Source organism: Alosa pseudoharengus, unplaced genomic scaffold, assembly GCF_046254945.1.
Source record: "Alosa pseudoharengus isolate Yale_2024_CS ecotype anadromous, Long Island Sound unplaced genomic scaffold, YU_APseudo_1.1 YU_APseudo_1.1_scf_8, whole genome shotgun sequence".
In the NCBI taxonomy this organism is placed as follows: domain Eukaryota; kingdom Metazoa; phylum Chordata; class Actinopteri; order Clupeiformes; family Clupeidae; genus Alosa; species Alosa pseudoharengus.
The window spans coordinates 40,295,401-40,314,691 of record NW_027468870.1 but is presented as its reverse complement, the minus strand read 5'-3'; the positions used below and the strand labels follow the sequence as shown (position 1 = coordinate 40,314,691).

The 19,291-nt window shown below is 42.3% G+C and overlaps 2 protein-coding genes across 7 annotated transcripts in view; one reads left to right on the top strand and one right to left on the bottom strand.

Annotated features, from left to right (window-relative positions):
• Nucleotides 1-19,291, top strand: part of LOC143111457 (glucose-6-phosphate exchanger SLC37A4-like) — an 82,678-nt gene that overhangs the window by 51,876 nt on the left and 11,511 nt on the right. The window lies entirely within an intron of this gene.
• LOC143111456 (uncharacterized) lies at nucleotides 5,229-9,216 on the bottom strand. Its single transcript, XM_076273694.1, has 10 exons — nucleotides 8,979-9,216; nucleotides 8,187-8,411; nucleotides 7,930-8,073; nucleotides 7,372-7,437; nucleotides 6,629-7,247; nucleotides 6,455-6,531; nucleotides 6,142-6,328; nucleotides 5,930-6,051; nucleotides 5,553-5,774; nucleotides 5,229-5,324 (listed from the first exon to the last, which is right to left on the bottom strand). The coding sequence occupies exons 1-8, from the start codon at nucleotides 9,051-9,053 to the stop codon at nucleotides 6,017-6,019; spliced, it is 1,428 nt and encodes a 475-aa protein (XP_076129809.1). The 5' UTR covers nucleotides 9,054-9,216; the 3' UTR covers nucleotides 5,229-5,324; nucleotides 5,553-5,774; nucleotides 5,930-6,016.

The window sequence follows — 19,291 nt, the reverse complement described above, 5'->3', positions numbered from 1 at the left end:
GTGGTGAAATACATTCACACCGCTGACATTATATTGAGGAAAAAGTATAACCAACCAAGCTCAAGTAGCTCAGTGTAGCCAGACGGACCTTACGTAGGCCTAAATTAGGACTAAATATCGGCGCAAATTATCGGCCAGAATTCTGTTATCGGACCGATTAAATAATATTTTAATTTTTTCACTTATCGGCTAATAATATATCGGCCGCCGATATGTCGTGCATCCCTACCAAAAAGGATGGTAGCACTAGATTTTGTGTTGACTATCGTCGTTTGAATTCCCACTGAGAGAGACTCGTTCCCATTGCCAACTGTGAATGAGATCCTGGAATCACTGGCAGGGTCTGCAGTGTTTAGCTCTTTAGATCTGAATAGCGGCTATTGGCAAGTGGAGCCTGCCAGTTGTCCCATTACTGCTTTCATCACTCCTTTTGGCCTCTATTCTTTCAAGGAAATGCCATTTGGTCTAAAAAACGCGCCTGCTAGTTTCCAGCGGCTCATGAACAGAGTTCTACAAAGTTGTCTTGGAAAATGCTGTTTTGTGTATCTTGATGATATTATCATATACTCTGCTGACCTTGACCAACACTTTGAAGATATCCAGACTGTGTTTAATTGTCTCAGAGACGGCGGCCTCACCCTTAAACTCAAGAAGTGTCACTTCTGCATGCCAGAAATCAAGTTCCTTGGTCATGTTGTGAGTAAGGAGGGAGTGAGAGCAGACTCTGAGAATACCGAAGCGGTGAAAGCCTATCCAGTTCCCAGTAATCTGAAGGAAGTTCAGCGCTTCCTTGGATTAGCTGGATGGTACCATAGGTATGTGTCGAATTTTTCTGTCGTTGCGGAGCCTTTGAATGCTCTAAAGTGAAAAGGGTTGACATTTAGATGGACAGCTGAGTGTCAGAGGTCGTTTGACACCCTCAAACAACATTTGACTGCTCCTCCGATCCTTGGTCATCCTAACACTGACTGCACCTTCATTGTTTACACAGATGCGAGTGCCATAGGTCTCGGTGCTGTACTTGCTCAGAGATTGTCAGCGTTGGCTGATGAGGAAGTGCTAGCATATGCGAGCCGGTCACTCTCTGGTGCAGAGAAGAACTATTCAACCACTGAACGTGAGTGTCTAGCTGTGATGTGGCCGCTAGAGAGATGGAGACACTACTTAGAGGGAAAACCGTTTGTAGTGGTGACCGATCATTCCTCTCTTCTTTGGGTGTTCAACACCACTAAAGCAAACTCTCGTCTGGTGCGTTGGGCCTTACGTCTGCAGGAGTTTTGTTTCACCATAGAGTACAGGAAGGGTAAATTGAACGCTGCTCCTGACGCGCTCTCCCGTGCAACCTGCCTTGGCGGTGAGAGTTCCTTGGCAGTGTGCAGTGCAGATTTAGACAAGCTTGTTCCATTCCCTTTGACTGACGATGACGTGTGGAAAGCACAACAGGAAGATCCTGAAAGTCAGGGGCTATACAGAATGTTAACTGAGGCAGAGAGCACCACTGGTCCCTGTGCCTTAGAGTATGCAATTGTGGAAGATAAGGTCTATCGTAAAACTGTGCATCCTCAGCGGGGTACACATTATCAGATCTTCGTCCCCAGACCATTGCGTGACTGTACTCAGAGCCTACCATGACAGCCCACTGTGTGGTCATTTGGGTCGTTATAAAACTCTGAAAAGAGTAATGGATGTGGCTTACTGGCCAAAGATGTGGAAGGATGTTGGAGATTATGTCCAGACCTGTCGTGTTTGCCAGACCCATAAGCCAGAGTGTGTCAAACCTGCTGGTTACTTGCAGCAGACTGAAGTTTCAGAACCATGGCAGATGCTTGGTCTTGATCTCATGGGTCCTTTGCCGCAGAGTTCTCTGAGGAACACCCAGTTACTGGTAGTGGTAGATTACTACACAAGGTGGGTTGAACTCTTTCCACTACGTCAAGCCACTGCAGAGGCAATTAGCAAATGTCTGCTTAAGGACATTTTCACTCGTTGGGGTGTCCCGCAGTAAATTTTAGGTTGATAACTCCACCGAGTTGTTCAGAGTTTTGTGCGTGTTTGGTCTAGTCCAAACCGAGCTCCGTGATCGCTTTGCAATAACAAACTGTTTTATCATTGTTCAGCAAGCGATCACGGCAGCAAAGTTGTTGTTCCTGGCCTGTGGGCCTGTCTTGCCCCATTCGTTCCGTGATCTCCTTGCACTGTAACTCTCTTATCATTGTTTGCAGGAGTCACGCAACGTGGGTAAGCTAGTAGTTTTGTGCGAGTTGTTTGGTCCTTTGGTGTGCACTCCATTCGCTCCGTGATCTCCTTGCATTAGAACTGTTTTACCATTGTTTGCAGGAGACACGCGACAGTAGCGAGGTTGTAGCAGCTGGCCCACTTCTCTGTGTTGTCCCATGCTCTTTAAAAGCGCTCTTGTTGTTTAGTCGTGAGCGGCGCGACTTTAAGTTGAATATAGATTACATAGGCTACTGGGGAGGGTTTCCTTAGGGGTTTTCCTGGGGATTATCATTTTGTCTTTTGGGGATATTTTTATTTCTACATTTTCCTTTCCTCCGGCGCCGGCCTGCCTTTATTGTAATCTAATCTAAACTGTAAACTGAAAGCAATCACTTTTGTGCTCTAGTTTTGGAGAGCTTTTCTTTTTGTTACCATGATTTTGCTATTTATTGTTATTTTGTATTTATTGGTTTATCCACACTGGGAGCTTTGAAGCAGTCGGCTATGTTATAGTAGCCAATTAATTATAGCCTAAATAAAATGTCTGTGCTGCATTTGAGTAGCTTATAATAGCAGCCTAAATTGTTTAACTGTTAACTGTTTTGGATTTATTGTGGCCTTAGGCTGAAGAGGTCTTTTGACTGAAGATACTTTTTTTCCCCCTCGTTTTTGGACCTTTTTGTGTCTTGCCTTTTTGCATTTTTTGTCGAGGCTACCGCCTCCTAGTGGCCTGACCTAAAAATAGGCTGAATGGAGTGTCGTGTGTCCTGAACAATATATTCCATTTTGAACACACCTGTTTGCCTTTCTTGAAGTCTTTTTAGTTAAAGAGTTAAAACCATTTAATGTTTTGTGGTGATTTATAAAGCCCTTTAGTTATTATTTCTTAACCTTAGTTTATCTTCACTCTGTCTGAGTGGTGGTGGATAAATCCACCTGGCGCCCAACCGTTACTCTACCCCACTACCGCCACAAACTAATATTTAAAGGAGAATTCCGGTGTGATTTTGACCTAAAGTGTTTTGAAACATGACGCCGAGTGTGAACCTATGTCTCATAGCCCATCTCTGCTTGTCCCCTGCACTCCGAAATCTGGCGCTAGTTAGCCGATGCTACCAACAAGCCAGGCAATGCTGGTACCTCGGGCATCGGCCTAGCCATGCAAATAAATCACTGTTTTACACCATTTACAAGGCTCAACATATCTCCACACTTCATTGGTATACTTTCCAAGGCCCTGACATTTAAAACGAGACATTGAGAACTTTGAAAAAGCACTGGTAGTTTACTTACAAGACGATTTATACAGACAGTGTCTTCACGAAGTTTAGCGTTTGCAGCCATCTTGAATTTAGTCACGATAAGTCGAGCGACGAGCAGGAGCGAAACTACAGCTGATAAGTCACGTGAAAACTCGCCTTAGTTGTGGACTGGAGTTAGTGCAAACAGTTGGCAACTAGGCTATTGCAAGGATGTCGGATGATGAAGCTACGGAGTTTTATGAAGACGAGGAGGAAACATTTGAGTTTGATGGTCGTCCTTATTTATTTGAGCCAGAATATACGGAGGAAGAGCTGCGTGAGCGCCGTGAAAGGAGAGAGATTGAGAGACAGCGTGCGGAGCAAGCACAGCCACAACACAGCCTCGTATCACGGGGAAATGGTGGTGCTCCTGCCGATGCTGTGAGATAATGCCTACCGATATGGAATGTTTTTGTTGCAAAGAGTGGGACCTTTTGCACCATCGCACTCAAGACGCACACTGCGTGACATTAGCGCAAGGCTTTTCTTCCCTTCTGGACTTGTGGGTATTGGAAGCCTTTTTCCATGTCCCAAAATTAAACTGGACACGAAGACCCACGCCGGAGGGGCAAGATGGACATTTATCTACTGAGTAAGTACTCTGCACACTTGGGTTTTATTGCTTTTGATCAATCCAATAGTTACTGTATTTGCAGTTTGAATTGGCAGCTAAGTTACTTGATTATGATAATGATATGATATAACAATGATAATGACCGAAGTGTCACCTTTTCTTGCCTCTCCCCCTCCCCTCCCCTCCCCTCCCCTCCCAGACAGTGCAGACTTGTGGCTTACCGGGTTTTCCTTGAGTGGGTGCTTCAAGGAGAGAAACTGGGACGAGGGGAAAGACAAGTTCTGCCAAGCTGTGTGGTTACAGCAATAAGAAAAGAATACCCCTCTACCAGTGGAGTATACCATGGATTCCAGGAGGCAGAAGACGCTTCCAGGATCATCTAGTTACCAATTACTAAAATGTGTTACTTTGTTGATATTATTTGTATTGCAATGTGAGGGGGTAATATTGTTCATACTCATTTGAAATAACAACAATATAAAATCAACACATTTTCTTGGTTTTCATTCCAAACTACAATATTTATTTACAGACAAACAACAAAGATGTAGACCACACATAGAACATGAAATAAACACAAAAGAAAAAACAAACTATGTACATTATAAATAAAAAATACAAAGAAAACGATACTCTAAAAGAACAAAAGAAATGTCACTACAAGTCAGAGTTGCTTGAACCGCGACAGCCTTTGGGCCACCAACTCAGACGGGTCTGGCCTCGGCACTGGTGCAATATTTTGCAGCAACCTTCTTGGGCGAGGAGGAGGACGGGGCCAAGGTTCCAGGCTTTTCTCCTCCCTCAACTTCAAGACGTCCTCCATCAGGTCTTTTCTAAAGTCCTGAGAGGTGGGCTCATACACTGGCTTAGCCACCCACTGCTGTGTCGTCTTTGTGTACATGTACTTGTACTGTGGTTTTCCTATCCCACAGACAAAATAAGTCGTTGATTATGTAGGCTACTATAACACTGTTTAGCTATGTGTGTCATGGTAAAATAAGTCCGAAATCAAGTTAGTTATTCTACTAATTACTGTACTGTTCAGAACACACAAAATTTGGACGCAAAGCCGTTTCCTTACCCTCAAGTGTTGTTTTTTGTTCCCTTCCAATATTGATATTGTGATCGATCTATGATGGCCAATTCTGTGCGGGCTCTCATTGAGTCGTATGTAAAGTGAAGTCGCTTTGGTGCGTACTTCAGGGTGACGTTGTGAAAGACTTCAAGAGATCCTGCAAAATATGTCCAATTGAAATATATCAATCAATATCAGTCATGTAAAGTGATAATTGCTGGTGTTGAAAAGTTAAGATTTATCAGGAATGCTGACAGTCTTATGCTGTCTGAGGTTACAAATGACAACAGTGTGACTAGATAATAAACAGCTGTTCGCTTCCTCTTTTTAATAACAAAGATAATGCAATTCTAAGAAACTAATTTCAATGACTGTGAAGGCATACCAGTGTGCTTGAACAGAGCCATCTGTCTCAGGTCACGCAGGAGGGTTTTATCCTCAACCAACTCTGAGAGCACGGAAAGCTGGGGAGTCATGTTCCAGCCACCTTTTTTTCTCCTGATCCTCCTCTGAGAGAGGTGGGTGAGCACATTGGTACTCCCGCCCATTCTCTTCCCATCTGTGGATGCCACGAATATGGTGAAGATGTCCACCGTCGCACACACTCCTGAAAAACGACATAAAATACAACCCTTAGAAATTATGGAGAATACTTTTGTGAGTTCATGTGTCAACACTGTCTTGGGTTATACATTTTTTAACTAAAATATTTTTTTTTCCTAATGTGCGTCATAAAATAATGATTCATAATTTCATGGTTACCTGTTCATCACCATGGCTGGAACTGCATGCCCAGTATAAGTGATTGCTGATAGACCTCAGCCATGGTCGAAGCTCTCTGTAATTTTTTTAATTAGAGACAGACACCAGTTTCTTCTTGAGACCTATGGAGAGTTCAAAAACAATATGAGCTTCTATTTCACCAGCAACAACCAGTCACACACGTGTGGATATCTAGTAAATATGATGCATACTCTTGTTCACATGCCAAGGGTCATATTCGTGACGAATGTTGCCATAGCTTTCCCTCATTAGTTTTCTTATTGATGGCGATCTGTCGGTCGCCATCACCCCAATGTCCAGCCTGAGATCGAGGAGGTGATTTAGGCCTCTCTGAAAGCCCATTGCCTCCATTGCCACGGAACTCGATGCTTCTGTAACCTAATAACATAGTAAAAATACCAGTTTGTTATTTCACATGTGCATGTACATAGTCCCAACTTATTGCCTTGACAGCAACTGTACGCTTATTTCACATAACAACAACAGGCATCTATGCTTGTTTACCTGTACAAGTTCAAAATGAAGAATTTCTTTTGTTGCATCATCTTGAAAAGAATAGGTGCTGTACTTGCAGCTGTAGCCTTTTGGAAAAACAAACATGTCTGTGATTTTGGGAAAAAAAAAAGGAATTGTGTATATTTGAAAGTCAACCAAAATCTGACGAATAACAATGCTTACCAGGGCTATCACACCTCGCATCACCACACATTTCCAGTTTTTGCCCCGAAGCAGAAAGTTGAGAAATCCTCTCCAGAATTTTTTGTTGTTGTCCCTTGTATGCATGATTTATTACAGGGATGAGGTATTTGGATTGAACGGCGTAAAACTGAGTCTTGCCTGGTAGCTGCAGGTTGATTAGTTCTGCCCATTCTTTGATGTCCGAGTAGGTGGCTCCGGTGAAAAATGTTGCAGCACATGCCAAGAGGTTGTTGCGGGCCATATTCCTTTGGTCAGTGCATGATGCCCATTCCCCGGTGTGTCCCTTCAAACACGTCCAGTGTATTCTGATCTGGCTGGCACGTGTGGCTACTCGTTTTTCCTCAATGGCCACACCACACTGAGTGCATGTTCTAAAAAGCTCCATCAGCTTGGCCTCATCAACTAGCCACTTTCTTCCTGCCCATCCATTTGTGCTGCCAGAGCTGGAGACAGAGCCAGAGCTTGGGCTGGATGAGGTGGTGTCACTCAGGGGCACAAAACTGGTGTCTTTAGGGTCCAAATCCATTTCCCCAAAGCTAATGCTCATATCTTGCACAGATGTGTCTGAAGCACCTGCAACACCTTCCTCTACATCTTCCTGTTGATCAAAGGACAGATGAATAATGTCATTGTTGGAAATGATTACACATTTACTTCTAAATGGAGCATCAGTGTAGCACATTATCACCAGAACCATATATGAAATTAAAAATTAAACTCACTGATTGTGTCACTCCACTGGCTTCCCTCGAGGGACTCCACAATGAGGGGGGTGTTTCAGTCCTTTCCTTCAAATTTATAAAAAAAATGACACATAGCTACTTCAGTGGTGACCAAGGTGTTGCAGACATTACAGTGAAAAGTAGTAGTAGTAGTAGCACCCCCATACTATGCTCCTATGGGGAGCCTCAGCAACATAGGCACATAGACACATGGAAGACAACGGGTGGAGGGGGGGGGGGGTGGCATCCTTTTCTGCAGCCATGGGCAGCGCTGTTCCAGACCCGCTTGTCAGACTGGGAGTAAGAAGCGGCGAATGCATGGGATGGGGAGTAGGGGGTGTACGTGTGTAAAGATGTGTGTGTGTGTGTATGTGTATAGAGTTCATAGTCTGTTTGCAGGTGGGGTGAAGGGATACAAAGAATGTCTCATTGCAGTTATCTTCTGGGGGAGATCCAAGGCCAGTGCTGGATAAGGGGAGCCAAAAAGTAGATACTATTCTAGACTATTCTATGGTCCATGTGAACTCCGGCTGACTGTCAACACAATACATGGCTTACCTGTGGGTATTGCCATGATGCGGGTCTGGGAGTGTATTGTCCAGATGATGATGGCCTAGTTTGTGGCCTTACTGAGGGCTGTTGTGTCACACCACTGGCTTCCCTCGAGGGACTCAACAATGATGAGGGTGTTTCAGTCCTTTCCTTCAAATTGATAAAAAAAATTCCACATTGATACTTCAATGGTGACCAAGGTGTTGCAGACATTACAGTGAAATGTGAACACTGGCTGACTGTCAACACAATACATGGCTTACCTGTGGGTATTGCCATGATGCAGGTCGTGCAGTGTATTGTCCAGATGCTGATGGCCTAGTTTGTGGCCTTACTGATGGCTGTTTGGGGCTTGAAATGGTAAAACTGAGGCTAGTGGACCAATCAGACCTCCTGTGTTGCAGTTGTCTATGGGGTTTTTTAGGCGTGGACTGGGGGGCAGCAGCCATTTCAGAGGGAAACATTGCCGGGTCCTCAGAGGTACTGGCCTAAGAAAATACATACACACAAAGTAAGTTTATTTATTCATTGGTTTATAGGACACTCAGATGCACACAGCAGCACATCTGTTTTGCAATCCATCCAAAGTGGCCCCACTCTGTTCATTGACCATCACTTGCTACTTTTAGGTACTCTAACTACCTGGAAAGTTCTAACACTTCAAACTGTGAGGAATGTACTCCCCAACACCCACCCCCCGCTAATACTTTAGACCATTACGCATAACAATGCAACTGAATGCAGCATAGCAAACCCATCCCCCAAACACCTTAGCGGACCCCAATCACGGTCAGCCAGGTTAGCTTACATGGCAAGTTTTATATTGTAACGTATTTATCAAAAATATCAGAACAAACCACACCACTCCGTCCCTCTCCAGCAACATTTCTGATGGTGGGCTAAATAATGAATGTAGCATAATCTGCCTCATTTCTCTTTCTGGAATACAAAACTACGTGAATTTGTAGCAAACACAATGTTCAGTGCTGCACACAATTTATACATGCTAACATGGTTCACACAATTTACAGTCTAATAACCAAATAAATTCATACCTCCGGAGAAAGTTGTGTCGCTTTCGGAGAAAGTTGTCGCATTTCGGGATGGCAGATTTCTTCAGACGCATTCATTGTCGAGGGTTAGAGCCTCTTATAATGAAGTCGTCTGGATCAAAATGTGCACTACATAATCCTTCTGTTTTAGTATATGGATAGGTGTCTCGACATCGACTTGCAAAACAACAAGCCACTGCTTCCAAGTTGACTCGTGTAGAGGTAGCCTGTGAAAACTTTCTGGAACATAACTTCTCATCTGCTTGCCGCAACCTGGAAAAGCACAAACGCGAACCATTCTGTCTTCTCTTCCTTTTCTCTTATCCTTCGTAATGCCATCTGAAGCTGCAATCAGTAGGCTATATAGTATGCACACCTGGCCACTCCTTCTTCACGTGTAGCCTACAGCACGTCTTCCGTCAACAACATTAGGCTATAGATGCAAGATTCACGTCACTGAGTAGTAAAACATTTATGCCATTTGTTGTAAGGTGCTCTTCGTTGTCATGTACATCGTCAATACATAATTTAAGCAGCAACTGGAATGCATGCATTTCCACGGGATTATTTTTGCAATCTGATCCCTTATCCTGTTCATTCGTGCTCGTCGCTCGACTTATCGTGACTAAATTCAAGATGGCTGCAAACGCTAAACTTCGTGAAGACACTGTCTGTATAAATCGTCTTGTAAGTAAACTACCAGTGCTTTTTCAAAGTTCTCAATGTCTCGTTTTAAATGTCAGGGCCTTGGAAAGTATACCAATGAAGTGTGGAGATATGTTGAGCCTTGTAAATGGTGTAAAACAGTGATTTATTTGCATGGCTAGGCCGATGCCCGAGGTACCAGCATTGCCTGGCTTGTTGGTAGCATCGGCTAACTAGCGCCAGATTTCGGAGTGCAGGGGACAAGCCGAGATGGGCTATGAGACATAGGTTCACACTCGGCGTCATGTTTCAAAACACTTTAGGTCAAAATCACACCGGAATTCTCCTTTAATTAATGATGAAAAAACTGTTAACTTGTGCCAAATAGATATGTTAGTAACAATTAACAAATATTAACAAAGGGTTAGGTAATCACTAGTTTGCTATTTATTATGGCATGTACATGATATTGAATGTACCAGTTAATACTACCTGTTACCATGTAAAACAAAAGAACAATCATGTTGGTTCACATGGTAAGGCCTAGACTACATTGGCTGTGCTACAATGAGGTCATCAGTGAATTGTTTTTGTGACTCATGCATTTTGTTCTGAATATAGAGTATTAGACAGTTTTACATTGTTCTACCTACCCAGGAGATCTACACCGCTACCAAGTTGGAGATAATATAAGACACTAATTGCAGTCTAAGCATCCCTGACAAGGGGCAGCCGTGGCCCACTGATTAGCACTCTGGACTTGTAACCGGAGGGTTGCCGGTTCGAGCCCCGACCAGTGGGCCGCGGCTGAAGTGCCCTTGAGCAAGGCACCTAACCCCTCACTGCTTCCCGAGCGCCGCCGTTGTAGCAGGCAGCTCACTGCGCCGGGATTAGTGTGTGCTTCACCTCACTGTGTGTTCACTGTGTGCTGTTTGTGTTTCACTAATAGACCTCTGAAGTTCGCCTACAAAAAAGATCCAAAACGGCCATCTTTGCCCATATAAGGAGATCCGGTTGTTAATTGAAGCTAACTACCTATGGCAAATTGCATTGCAAGTTAGCTCTGGGGTAGCAAAAATCTAAGTGTGCCACATTCACTTACCGGAGATCACAGTATCTACTCGAAGGCAGAGGACAAAAGCGTGTTCAGGAAAATGTCTGCATTTCAGACTTTTTCATCCCCACGAGACTTTAACAGGTGCGATTATTCAAAATCCCCATGTTATTTTCCCATAGGAAAAATCGCCAGATACCGGATGTCAAAGATGGCAGCTTTTTTGTAGGCGAACTTCAGAGGTCTATTCACCGATTGGGTTAAATGCAGAGACCAAATTTCCCTCACGGGATCAAAAAAGTATATATACTTATACTTACTTATACAAATCTAAATGAATAGCATGTTGTTAGCATTGTTAGCTTTATTTGCTTCCCAGCATGCATTGCAAGGTTTAGTCAGTTGCCTAATTTTCTTAGTTTGGATTTTGAAACACAATAGTTGAAACAGTTAACTCAATGATGACGTTTGGAACAATAAAATAACTGGATTGATATACTCATTAAAAACTGTTTTATTAGCCTATTGTGAAATACGCATACCATGAAATGTACTAAGCCTAAACCAGTACAAAAACCAACTTGTAGATTATTGGTATTATGTGACGTAAAATATCATCATCCCAGAAGTACACAGACCACGAGAGGTAAGTATAAGTAATCATGCAGAAATAGTAGGATGATGGACGTGAATGTATGATAAGGCCATCCTTAAAAATATTTTTGTTTGTCGTAACCCGACCGACCCTGTCAATTTAGAACCGACCCAAATATTTATTTTTTCCCCCTTTTAGTCCGACCGACTTGCCGGTTGTAAACCATGCATTAAGACCGATCGATTTTTTTTTGCTCTAAACAACCAATACAAATGCAGTAAAATAATATTTATTTTAGTAGGCCTAAGTATTGTGAATATAAATTGCCTAGGCTACATGCAAACGTAGGCTCTCAAATAAAACCCTGTGGTGTCATCTCTACACCATTGGTTTACGCATATCACACTATGGCCTACGCTTCGTGTCATTCACACAAACATCTCGACAGCGCTTTTACTTGGCATGAGTGGAAGAACTGTGCAGAGATCTTTTCCCATTCCTTCTCCCCGCTAGTCTATCGGTGACCGTGTCGAAGAATTGAAATTGGTTGTGGGCTATTCAGCATTTCTCAATGGGTGCGCAACGTGGAGACTGCTGGTCCGCGGAGTCGTGGAGTGAATATAGGCCCGGTGTTTCGTCTGATAATTTGCTGCGCAGTTGATCAAGAAACCGTGGACCGACAAAAAAAGCAACAAACGTTTCTGCTATCGATGTCATTAAACATGGAGCCATACAATGAAGTGGTGGTATGAGCGTTCATTCAATGCAGGCGTCTGCATGAGAGACTACTGAAACTAATTAATAATGTTGGTATCAAAGCTCCGCTTCAACCTGTTGGAAGGCTTTTTAATTTGACACTTAATAGAACGACGTTGATTTTTGGAACTTCCATAGAATCAGAGCACGTGTAGATGAGCCCTATAACCCCAAAGTCTGCCATGACCGGGCCTCAGGTCAAAGTTTAAGAGAGGCTGTTTTTTATAACCTACATCAGAATGAGGTTTGCAATGGTGCGCCTGAAGGCATGGGTTGAAGACCCAGTCAGTTACGTCACGATATGCACATTTGTTTAAATTCATACCTACGTAATCACCATGACCAAAATTGTACTTTTTTTTTTACTCTGAATCTTGAAAAAAAAATATTGACCTACCTACCGACCCATTTTTTATTATTTTTTTGGCTGTTACTGCAAACAAGAATATTTTTAAGGATGGCCTAAATTGAGAACTAATTGCATAGTCTGCATAAATGACGACTCCCCATAGTAATGGGTTTCATTTTTGTATGCAGAGGTGTCAAAGTCAATCTGTGGTTGACGTGTTTAAAACCTAGTTTAAATGTTCGTACCACAGGTACGACCTTCGCACATATTATGGATATGGTTTTGGTTGTGGGATTCGGAGACGCTTTTGTCCAAAGCGATATACAAATAAAAACAATACAATAGTGAAAATGAACAGTGAACAGTTTAAAATGTTAGTAAGAATACATTATAGAGAATAGGAATAATAGACAATAATGTCAATTCAATCAATAGCATAATGAAAATAATCAATACTATAATATACGAACCATAAGTCATAAGAATCGCTTAATTAACCAATAACTAATTAAAGGTGCTCTAAGCAATGTTTGGTAACGTCACTTCTGTTGACGTTCAAACAAAACAGAGAACTAGCTCGTCCCTCCCTCCTCCCTCCTATGCAATTGAAACTCTCCTGAGCGTGTATCTCTTTGGTGATTGGCTGGAATACTTTGTTATGTTCCATGGTCCAGGCTGGACCAGGATGTTTTTGTTGCTGTTTTTGGAGTCTGGGCTGTCCACAGAGCGGTTTTTACAGTGTATTCAGGAGACAGGCAGCTAGCGGATGGTGAGGTGATATTCGCTGTATGTGACAAAAAATGTTTTATCTTAGAAACCACATAACATTGCATATTTCAGTCTGAATGAAAGACCGGCACCCTCAGCTTAAAAGTTGTATCAGCGATGGCGGGGTAATGTCACTTCTATTGATGTTCAAACTAAACAGAGAGCTAGCTCGCTACTCCCTCCCGTGCAATTGAAACTCTCCTGAACGCACATCTCGTCGGTTAATGGTTGGAACACTTTATTTTGCCTTTGGGTGGTTGGCAAGACTTGTTGATAGCAATTATTTTTGTGTGCAGATCTCAGAGCCTAGGCTGCCTACAGAGACGCGTTTTTTTGATGGCCTGATTCTGGGGCGGGCAGCTAGCGGATCGTTAGGAAAGATTAGATGAATGTGATTTTTTTATGTTCACATGCCTTTTTTTGGCCTGCAATCGCTGATACAACCTTTAATCTCTCAAAAACTGAGTTTTTGGTGTTTCCAGCTAAAACAGCTATTCCCCAACAGATTAACATCCAGCTTGACTAATCTTCACTGACCCCAACTAGATCGGCATGTAACTTGGGCCTCATAATTGATGACCTTCAATCAGCCAAAGAGAACACATGCACTTAGTTAAAGGGGTGGTTCAGGATTTTGGACATAGGACCTCATTTCCAAGTAAGCAAGTGTGATATTTATCAGTGGAGACCGTTTTCAACACGTTTCATCCAGTCCTTCTAATTGCAGAGTTCGCAGGTGCTAGGCTAGCGCAAGTCAACGGTATGTGCTAGCCTGCCACTAAAAACAGTCTTACCCACTCCAAAGTACACCCGAGGCAAATAAATTATAACGCCAGACTATCGATGTAAATGTCTGTTTTGATAGTGTTATTTCTAACGTTATTCTATCCTTGCATTTCAACGATCGCATTACATTTTGAGGGACTAGTTTCTTAGCAGCGGCGGAATTATACTTGCTCTGGTTAGTAGTACTGCGCCGAAAAGTAAACAGTAAAGCGCACTCCAATGGGGATACCTAGTAGTAGCCTTGGTAATATCAGTCCGCCGCTGAGATGCAAAATGACTACTACCAACTTCAGGGACCAAAGTATAACTATTGCAACGCGATGCGAGGGTAGTTGTATTTCTCACACTATTCTATCAACACAGACATTTACATCGATTGTCTGGAATTTGCCTAGGGTGTACTTTGGAGTGGGTAAGACTGTCTTTAGTGGCAGGCTAGCACATACCGTTGACTTGCGCTAGCCTAGCACCTGCGAACTCGGCAATTAGAAGGACTGGATGAAACTAGTGCTGTCAGTTAAACGCGTTATTAACGGCGTCAATTTTTTTATCGCGAGATTAACTTTTTGGTGTAACAAACTTTGTAGTTTTTTCACAAGCTGTTTCAACAACTTGTAACGTTAGAACAACTAACACCACTGGCTCTACCTAGACTGTGCTGCATGTAGCCTACACACCCCCTTTTAGGGGAAAGGGAGCTGTTTGGATAATGGAAACCTATGCTGCATAGAAGTGGGGAGCGAAAAGGGGTTATATTTACTAAATCTTGAAACAAACGTGAATAAAAGGCACAAAATAAGGTTGGTGTAAGAGTTATCTGTGTGTTTATGGGATTAATGTGACCATTATGTTCCTATTTTTTGCTCTTTCCAGTTTAGCCTAGGCTAACAGGAGTGTCACGAATGTAGGCACAGTCAAACTGCCCGTGGCTGACTATAACTAAGTTCGGCAAGTTTAACTTTACATGTCATAACATCAACTAAACATAAGTCACACATTCATTCTATCACTTGTAATATGAACGTAGCCTTTTTCCTACAACTAGGTGGGATAATTGGCTATGCCTGTTATACTGAAGTTTCAGTTAGCTAGCTAGCAAGCTAACCGTTTTACATGGGATATGGTAGCTAGTACGTGCTGAATGGGTTGTAATGTAGCCTACATCGTTTCGACATGAGTAAGTTACATACACATAATTCTTTATAACTGCCGTGTTAGTAAAATTATTGAATGGCCTGTAAATGAATAACTAGATGTAACGTCAAGGTGTGATTAGGCTATCTGTCTTTACCATTAGAATCAATGGGGCGTGATGCAGATTAAATGTAGCCTATCTGATGATGCGCCTTTAGTAGGCTACGTAAAGGCATGCTGCACATACTTGTTTGGGCTTACGAGCCGGCCAAAAAGTAGATTCATACAATAAACACCAACGCAGTTCTGAACTCCCGGTCAGCTGAATGGTGTTTTAAAACGCTGTGGACACCGATGCCAATATGAGTGCGATGCACTCTGCTTTCGACATTCATTTACTGTACGTTAGATTCCATTCTTTTCAATACAACTCTGCACACCAGCATCGCACTTTGCCGCCGTGTAACACGATTCAGTTATATTTGGTCGATGCCGCTCCATAAAATCCATTGTTCATCCAGTGTTTGCGTGTTAAAAACTTGATGTGTGCGGCACTGATGTGTGTGGCAAGTGACAGTGCACCATAGACTGTAGGCCTATAAAATGGCAGTGCACTCATGTCGAAAAGTTCCTTATTTTCAACTGAACTCAAAGATAATGACTATAGTATTTTATGTTTGTTATGCCCTTTATTAGCTGTATTTCTGAAGAACATTTTGTGTTGTCTCAGGTCTGCTGCACATCTTTTGGAATTTGATTTGAAATAATCAAATAGACCTACGCCTTAAAGTTAAGTTAGTGAAGTAACTTGCTTTGCTTTCATTTGAATCCTAATCAAGATATACAATAATTGCTTTATATTGTTAACGTGGACTCCTGGAAAGTTCAGAAATGCAAAATAATAGAATTTTAATTATGCGATAAAATATGTGATTAATCGTGATTAACTATAGGAATTCAGCGATTAATCGTGATTAAAATTTGTAATCGTTTGACAGCACTACTAAATAACCTAATTTCCTGAGGGTTTTCTGAAAAAATACTAAGAATTGTCAACGTCTACCAAAACCTTAATATCTAAGTCTCTGTACACCTAGAAACATGAAATAAAAAGCATGCTGCGCTACGCAGCAACCAGCGGGAGAGTCAATGCTGCGCTATGCAGCAACAGGCGGGAGATAGAATGTTGCGTCGTGCAGCATCCAGCACGAATGTGTTAATAGGGTAGACTACCGTCGGAGATGCTGACTTGCAAAGGCCTCAGGATAACACGTTATCTCCACTATCATCAGTCAATGCCTCCTTGATCAAAGTGGGGAATGAAAGAAAAAGTTTGAGAACCACTGGCTTAACAAGTTACCTGCAGTCCAGAACACACAGAATATTGCAACAGAAAGTTGCCTTTATCAACTACTATTTGTTCCCACAGCATTCAAACAAAGCCTTTATAAAAGTGAAAAAATATATATATTCCATAAGAAGTAAAATAAAATACTGTTGTAGTAACTGTATCCCAAGCTTCAGCTCCCCACGTCTGTGACAGGCAGACGTGACACCGCTAAATTCTCAGCTTGTTTATACCCCACACTGAACACGTAAGACCGCTAGGCCCATCACTGTGGGGTGCGGTAGCCTAGCCTACTCTCTGGGATTTAAGTCAAGCAATATAACCATACAAATGTTTCAAAATGAGTAATTTCGGCTTTGTCTGAACTGGCCATTGTAGGCTACGTAAAAAATAAACAAGTAGGCATAGTCCCTATCCAATGATATCAGCAAATGTTTGTTTTCCAAAGTAAGAATTTCACTTCACCATGCACCTTCGACAATGAATAGCTCATTACACTTATGTTACTGTTGAACGTAGGCCTAACTGGTATCATTACAAACATTATCCGGTGTCCTAAACACTGGCATTTTATGGCATTGTGTCATGTAAGGTCGTTGCAAAATCTAGAGAAATGTGTGAGGTGGTCAGCGGGGGACAATTGAGACACACATTGGATTGTGTTATTACTTGCATTCCACACTATCCACAGCTGTGGTAGAGGGCAGTCCGGATTACTGATAGCGCAGGCTTTATATAAAATTCTTCAACAGAAGGCCTGCCTCGAATGCAGGCTTGCCCAAAATAAAGGCCTGTGGTTTGCGCAGCCTACAGTAAGTAGGTTAAATAACAGACCCGCCACAATGTGCGGTATGATGATTTTTTACGAGCAAGATGTTTTTGGTGCTCTGCATGTTCTTAAATAACAATGATCATCAGTAGCCTAATATTCGACCATTATTTTGTGTAAATGGGCTATGCATTGGGTTAGACACCAGGGGCCATATTCACAAAGCCTTTTATCTTACCACTAGGAGTAGGCTACTCCTAAATAGTAATAAAATATTTTAGCTATAGGAGTTTCTCTTATTAAGTTATTCACAAAGCCTTTCAGACCTAGGCTACTCTTAGTAAGGGAAAATGACAACTCCTGAACAGATTCTGGAGATGAGCGCTCTAGAATCTTTGACTAACAGTCTAAGAGTGAGTGAGTCTTCGTTGCTATGGATGACGTTATTACTCATGCACGAGCTTGACTGAAGTGACCACCTTGATTGGCTGATGATTGTAACGCGGGAATGATTCCAAACACCTCCCTTACGATGAGTGGCAGGTGACAGGTCTGAGAATGTGTGCGCTACACAAGGACAGAAGATGATGAATAACTGAATAAAAAGGCCTAGCCTAAATGAATCAAGAGTAAGGCAAAACAAATAGCCTAGTAGCCTAATGAAACATACTGATTGATGTAGTATCTTTGTAACATTATTAAATTAATCTGTTACTATGCCTATGCCTACGTTTGCAAAAGAGAACATTTTAATTTGATTCACAATAATGTTACATTTAATTTACATGTTGACAATGAGTAGCCTAGTTTTGGTTGTTGTTGGTGGCGTTATTGCATGTTAGTTATACCTACAATGCAAAATTGCTTCCTGATGATTGGAAGCTCCTGTAGCCGCATAGGATTTCAAAACAGGCGAAATGCCACAAAACCGGTTTGTGAATAGGTCTGTGAGTTAGGAGTCCTCTTGACTTCTTTTAAGTTGTCACAGCTGGTGGGAAGATGTGATTTGTTGGGGGCATGGCCGGATTAACTGGGCACAAATGTCTGATGGCCCCCCCTGCCCCCCAGTCAACGTGAATTGGGTGGTCAGTTAATAGGCTATGCCGAAATAGTTTTCAACATTTTGAATATTAGTGTCGGGTGATTTAGGAAATGTTCTCAAAGTAGCCTTATGGCTGAAAGCTGCTTGGGATCCCCCCTGTCAAGCAATATAACCATACAAACGCGCGCACTCATTGTTTCAAAAGGAGTAAATTCGGCTTTGTCAGAACTGAGCTGTGGACGACACGGCACGGCATGCCCAATTGAAAATAAATTAACGCAACGCAACACAGACCCCGCTTCTCCCGCGTCAGTCACTGACATGAACGAAACACAGAACCCGCTTCTCTCACGGCAGTCACTGACAGTAGCCTAGAATAAATGCATGGGGAAAAAAACTTCCCCATGACAAAGACATCGTAAAACACTGAAAGTTAATATTTTGTCACTATAACATACATCTGTCCTTTGTCAAATGTGTTATATTCCAAGTAGCCTAGTGCATAATTCTGCTTCATAAAGTTGAACAAATACATTTGCTTATTTCACAGAAAAATATAAATAGCCAGTTAGGGTCTACAGTGCAGAGTTTGTAAGTTATGGTAGGCCAACTTGGAGTGAACATACAAACAGGGCAAATTCTTTCTCTAGTAGCTGAGTAGCCTCAGGTGCGCACGTAGACATAAGGCCGAACATGCAAGCGCCAATGAATCGTGCTCTCACGACAATCACGCCGTTAAACTTAAATAGGTTAACATCACTCTAAGTTCGCCTTCAAGCAAGGAAAACGATGATTTGAAGACATCTGTTTCGTTGGAAGGGCAAGGGGTAGCAACAGGGCAACACAGAAACAGGCCCGATGGCAGGGCTGTTATGAGAGTATTAAAATATGGGATATTCTACGGGAAAACATTAAAACGGCAAGACAGCGGGGGGAAGTTAAAATACGTGAGAAACACGGAAAAAGTTGGCATGCATTGTTTCGGTCCCCGTGCACAGGGATTATTTGTCATATTATTAATCACATATGATTATTTGTGAAATTGTGCAAACAGGCGCAACACATTTGAA

Excerpts from the sequence above, each read along its gene's own strand:
- LOC143111456 (XM_076273694.1), bottom strand. The coding sequence starts at position 9,053 with ATGAATGCGTCTGAAGAAATCTGCCATCCCGAAATGCGACAACTTTCT. Across the intron at positions 8,412-8,978 it reads CGACACAACTTTCTCCGGAG|GCCAGTACCTCTGAGGACCC; the intron begins GTATGAATTTAT and ends GTATTTTCTTAG. Across the intron at positions 6,329-6,454 it reads TTCATTTTGAACTTGTACAG|GTTACAGAAGCATCGAGTTC; the intron begins GTAAACAAGCAT and ends CTATGTTATTAG.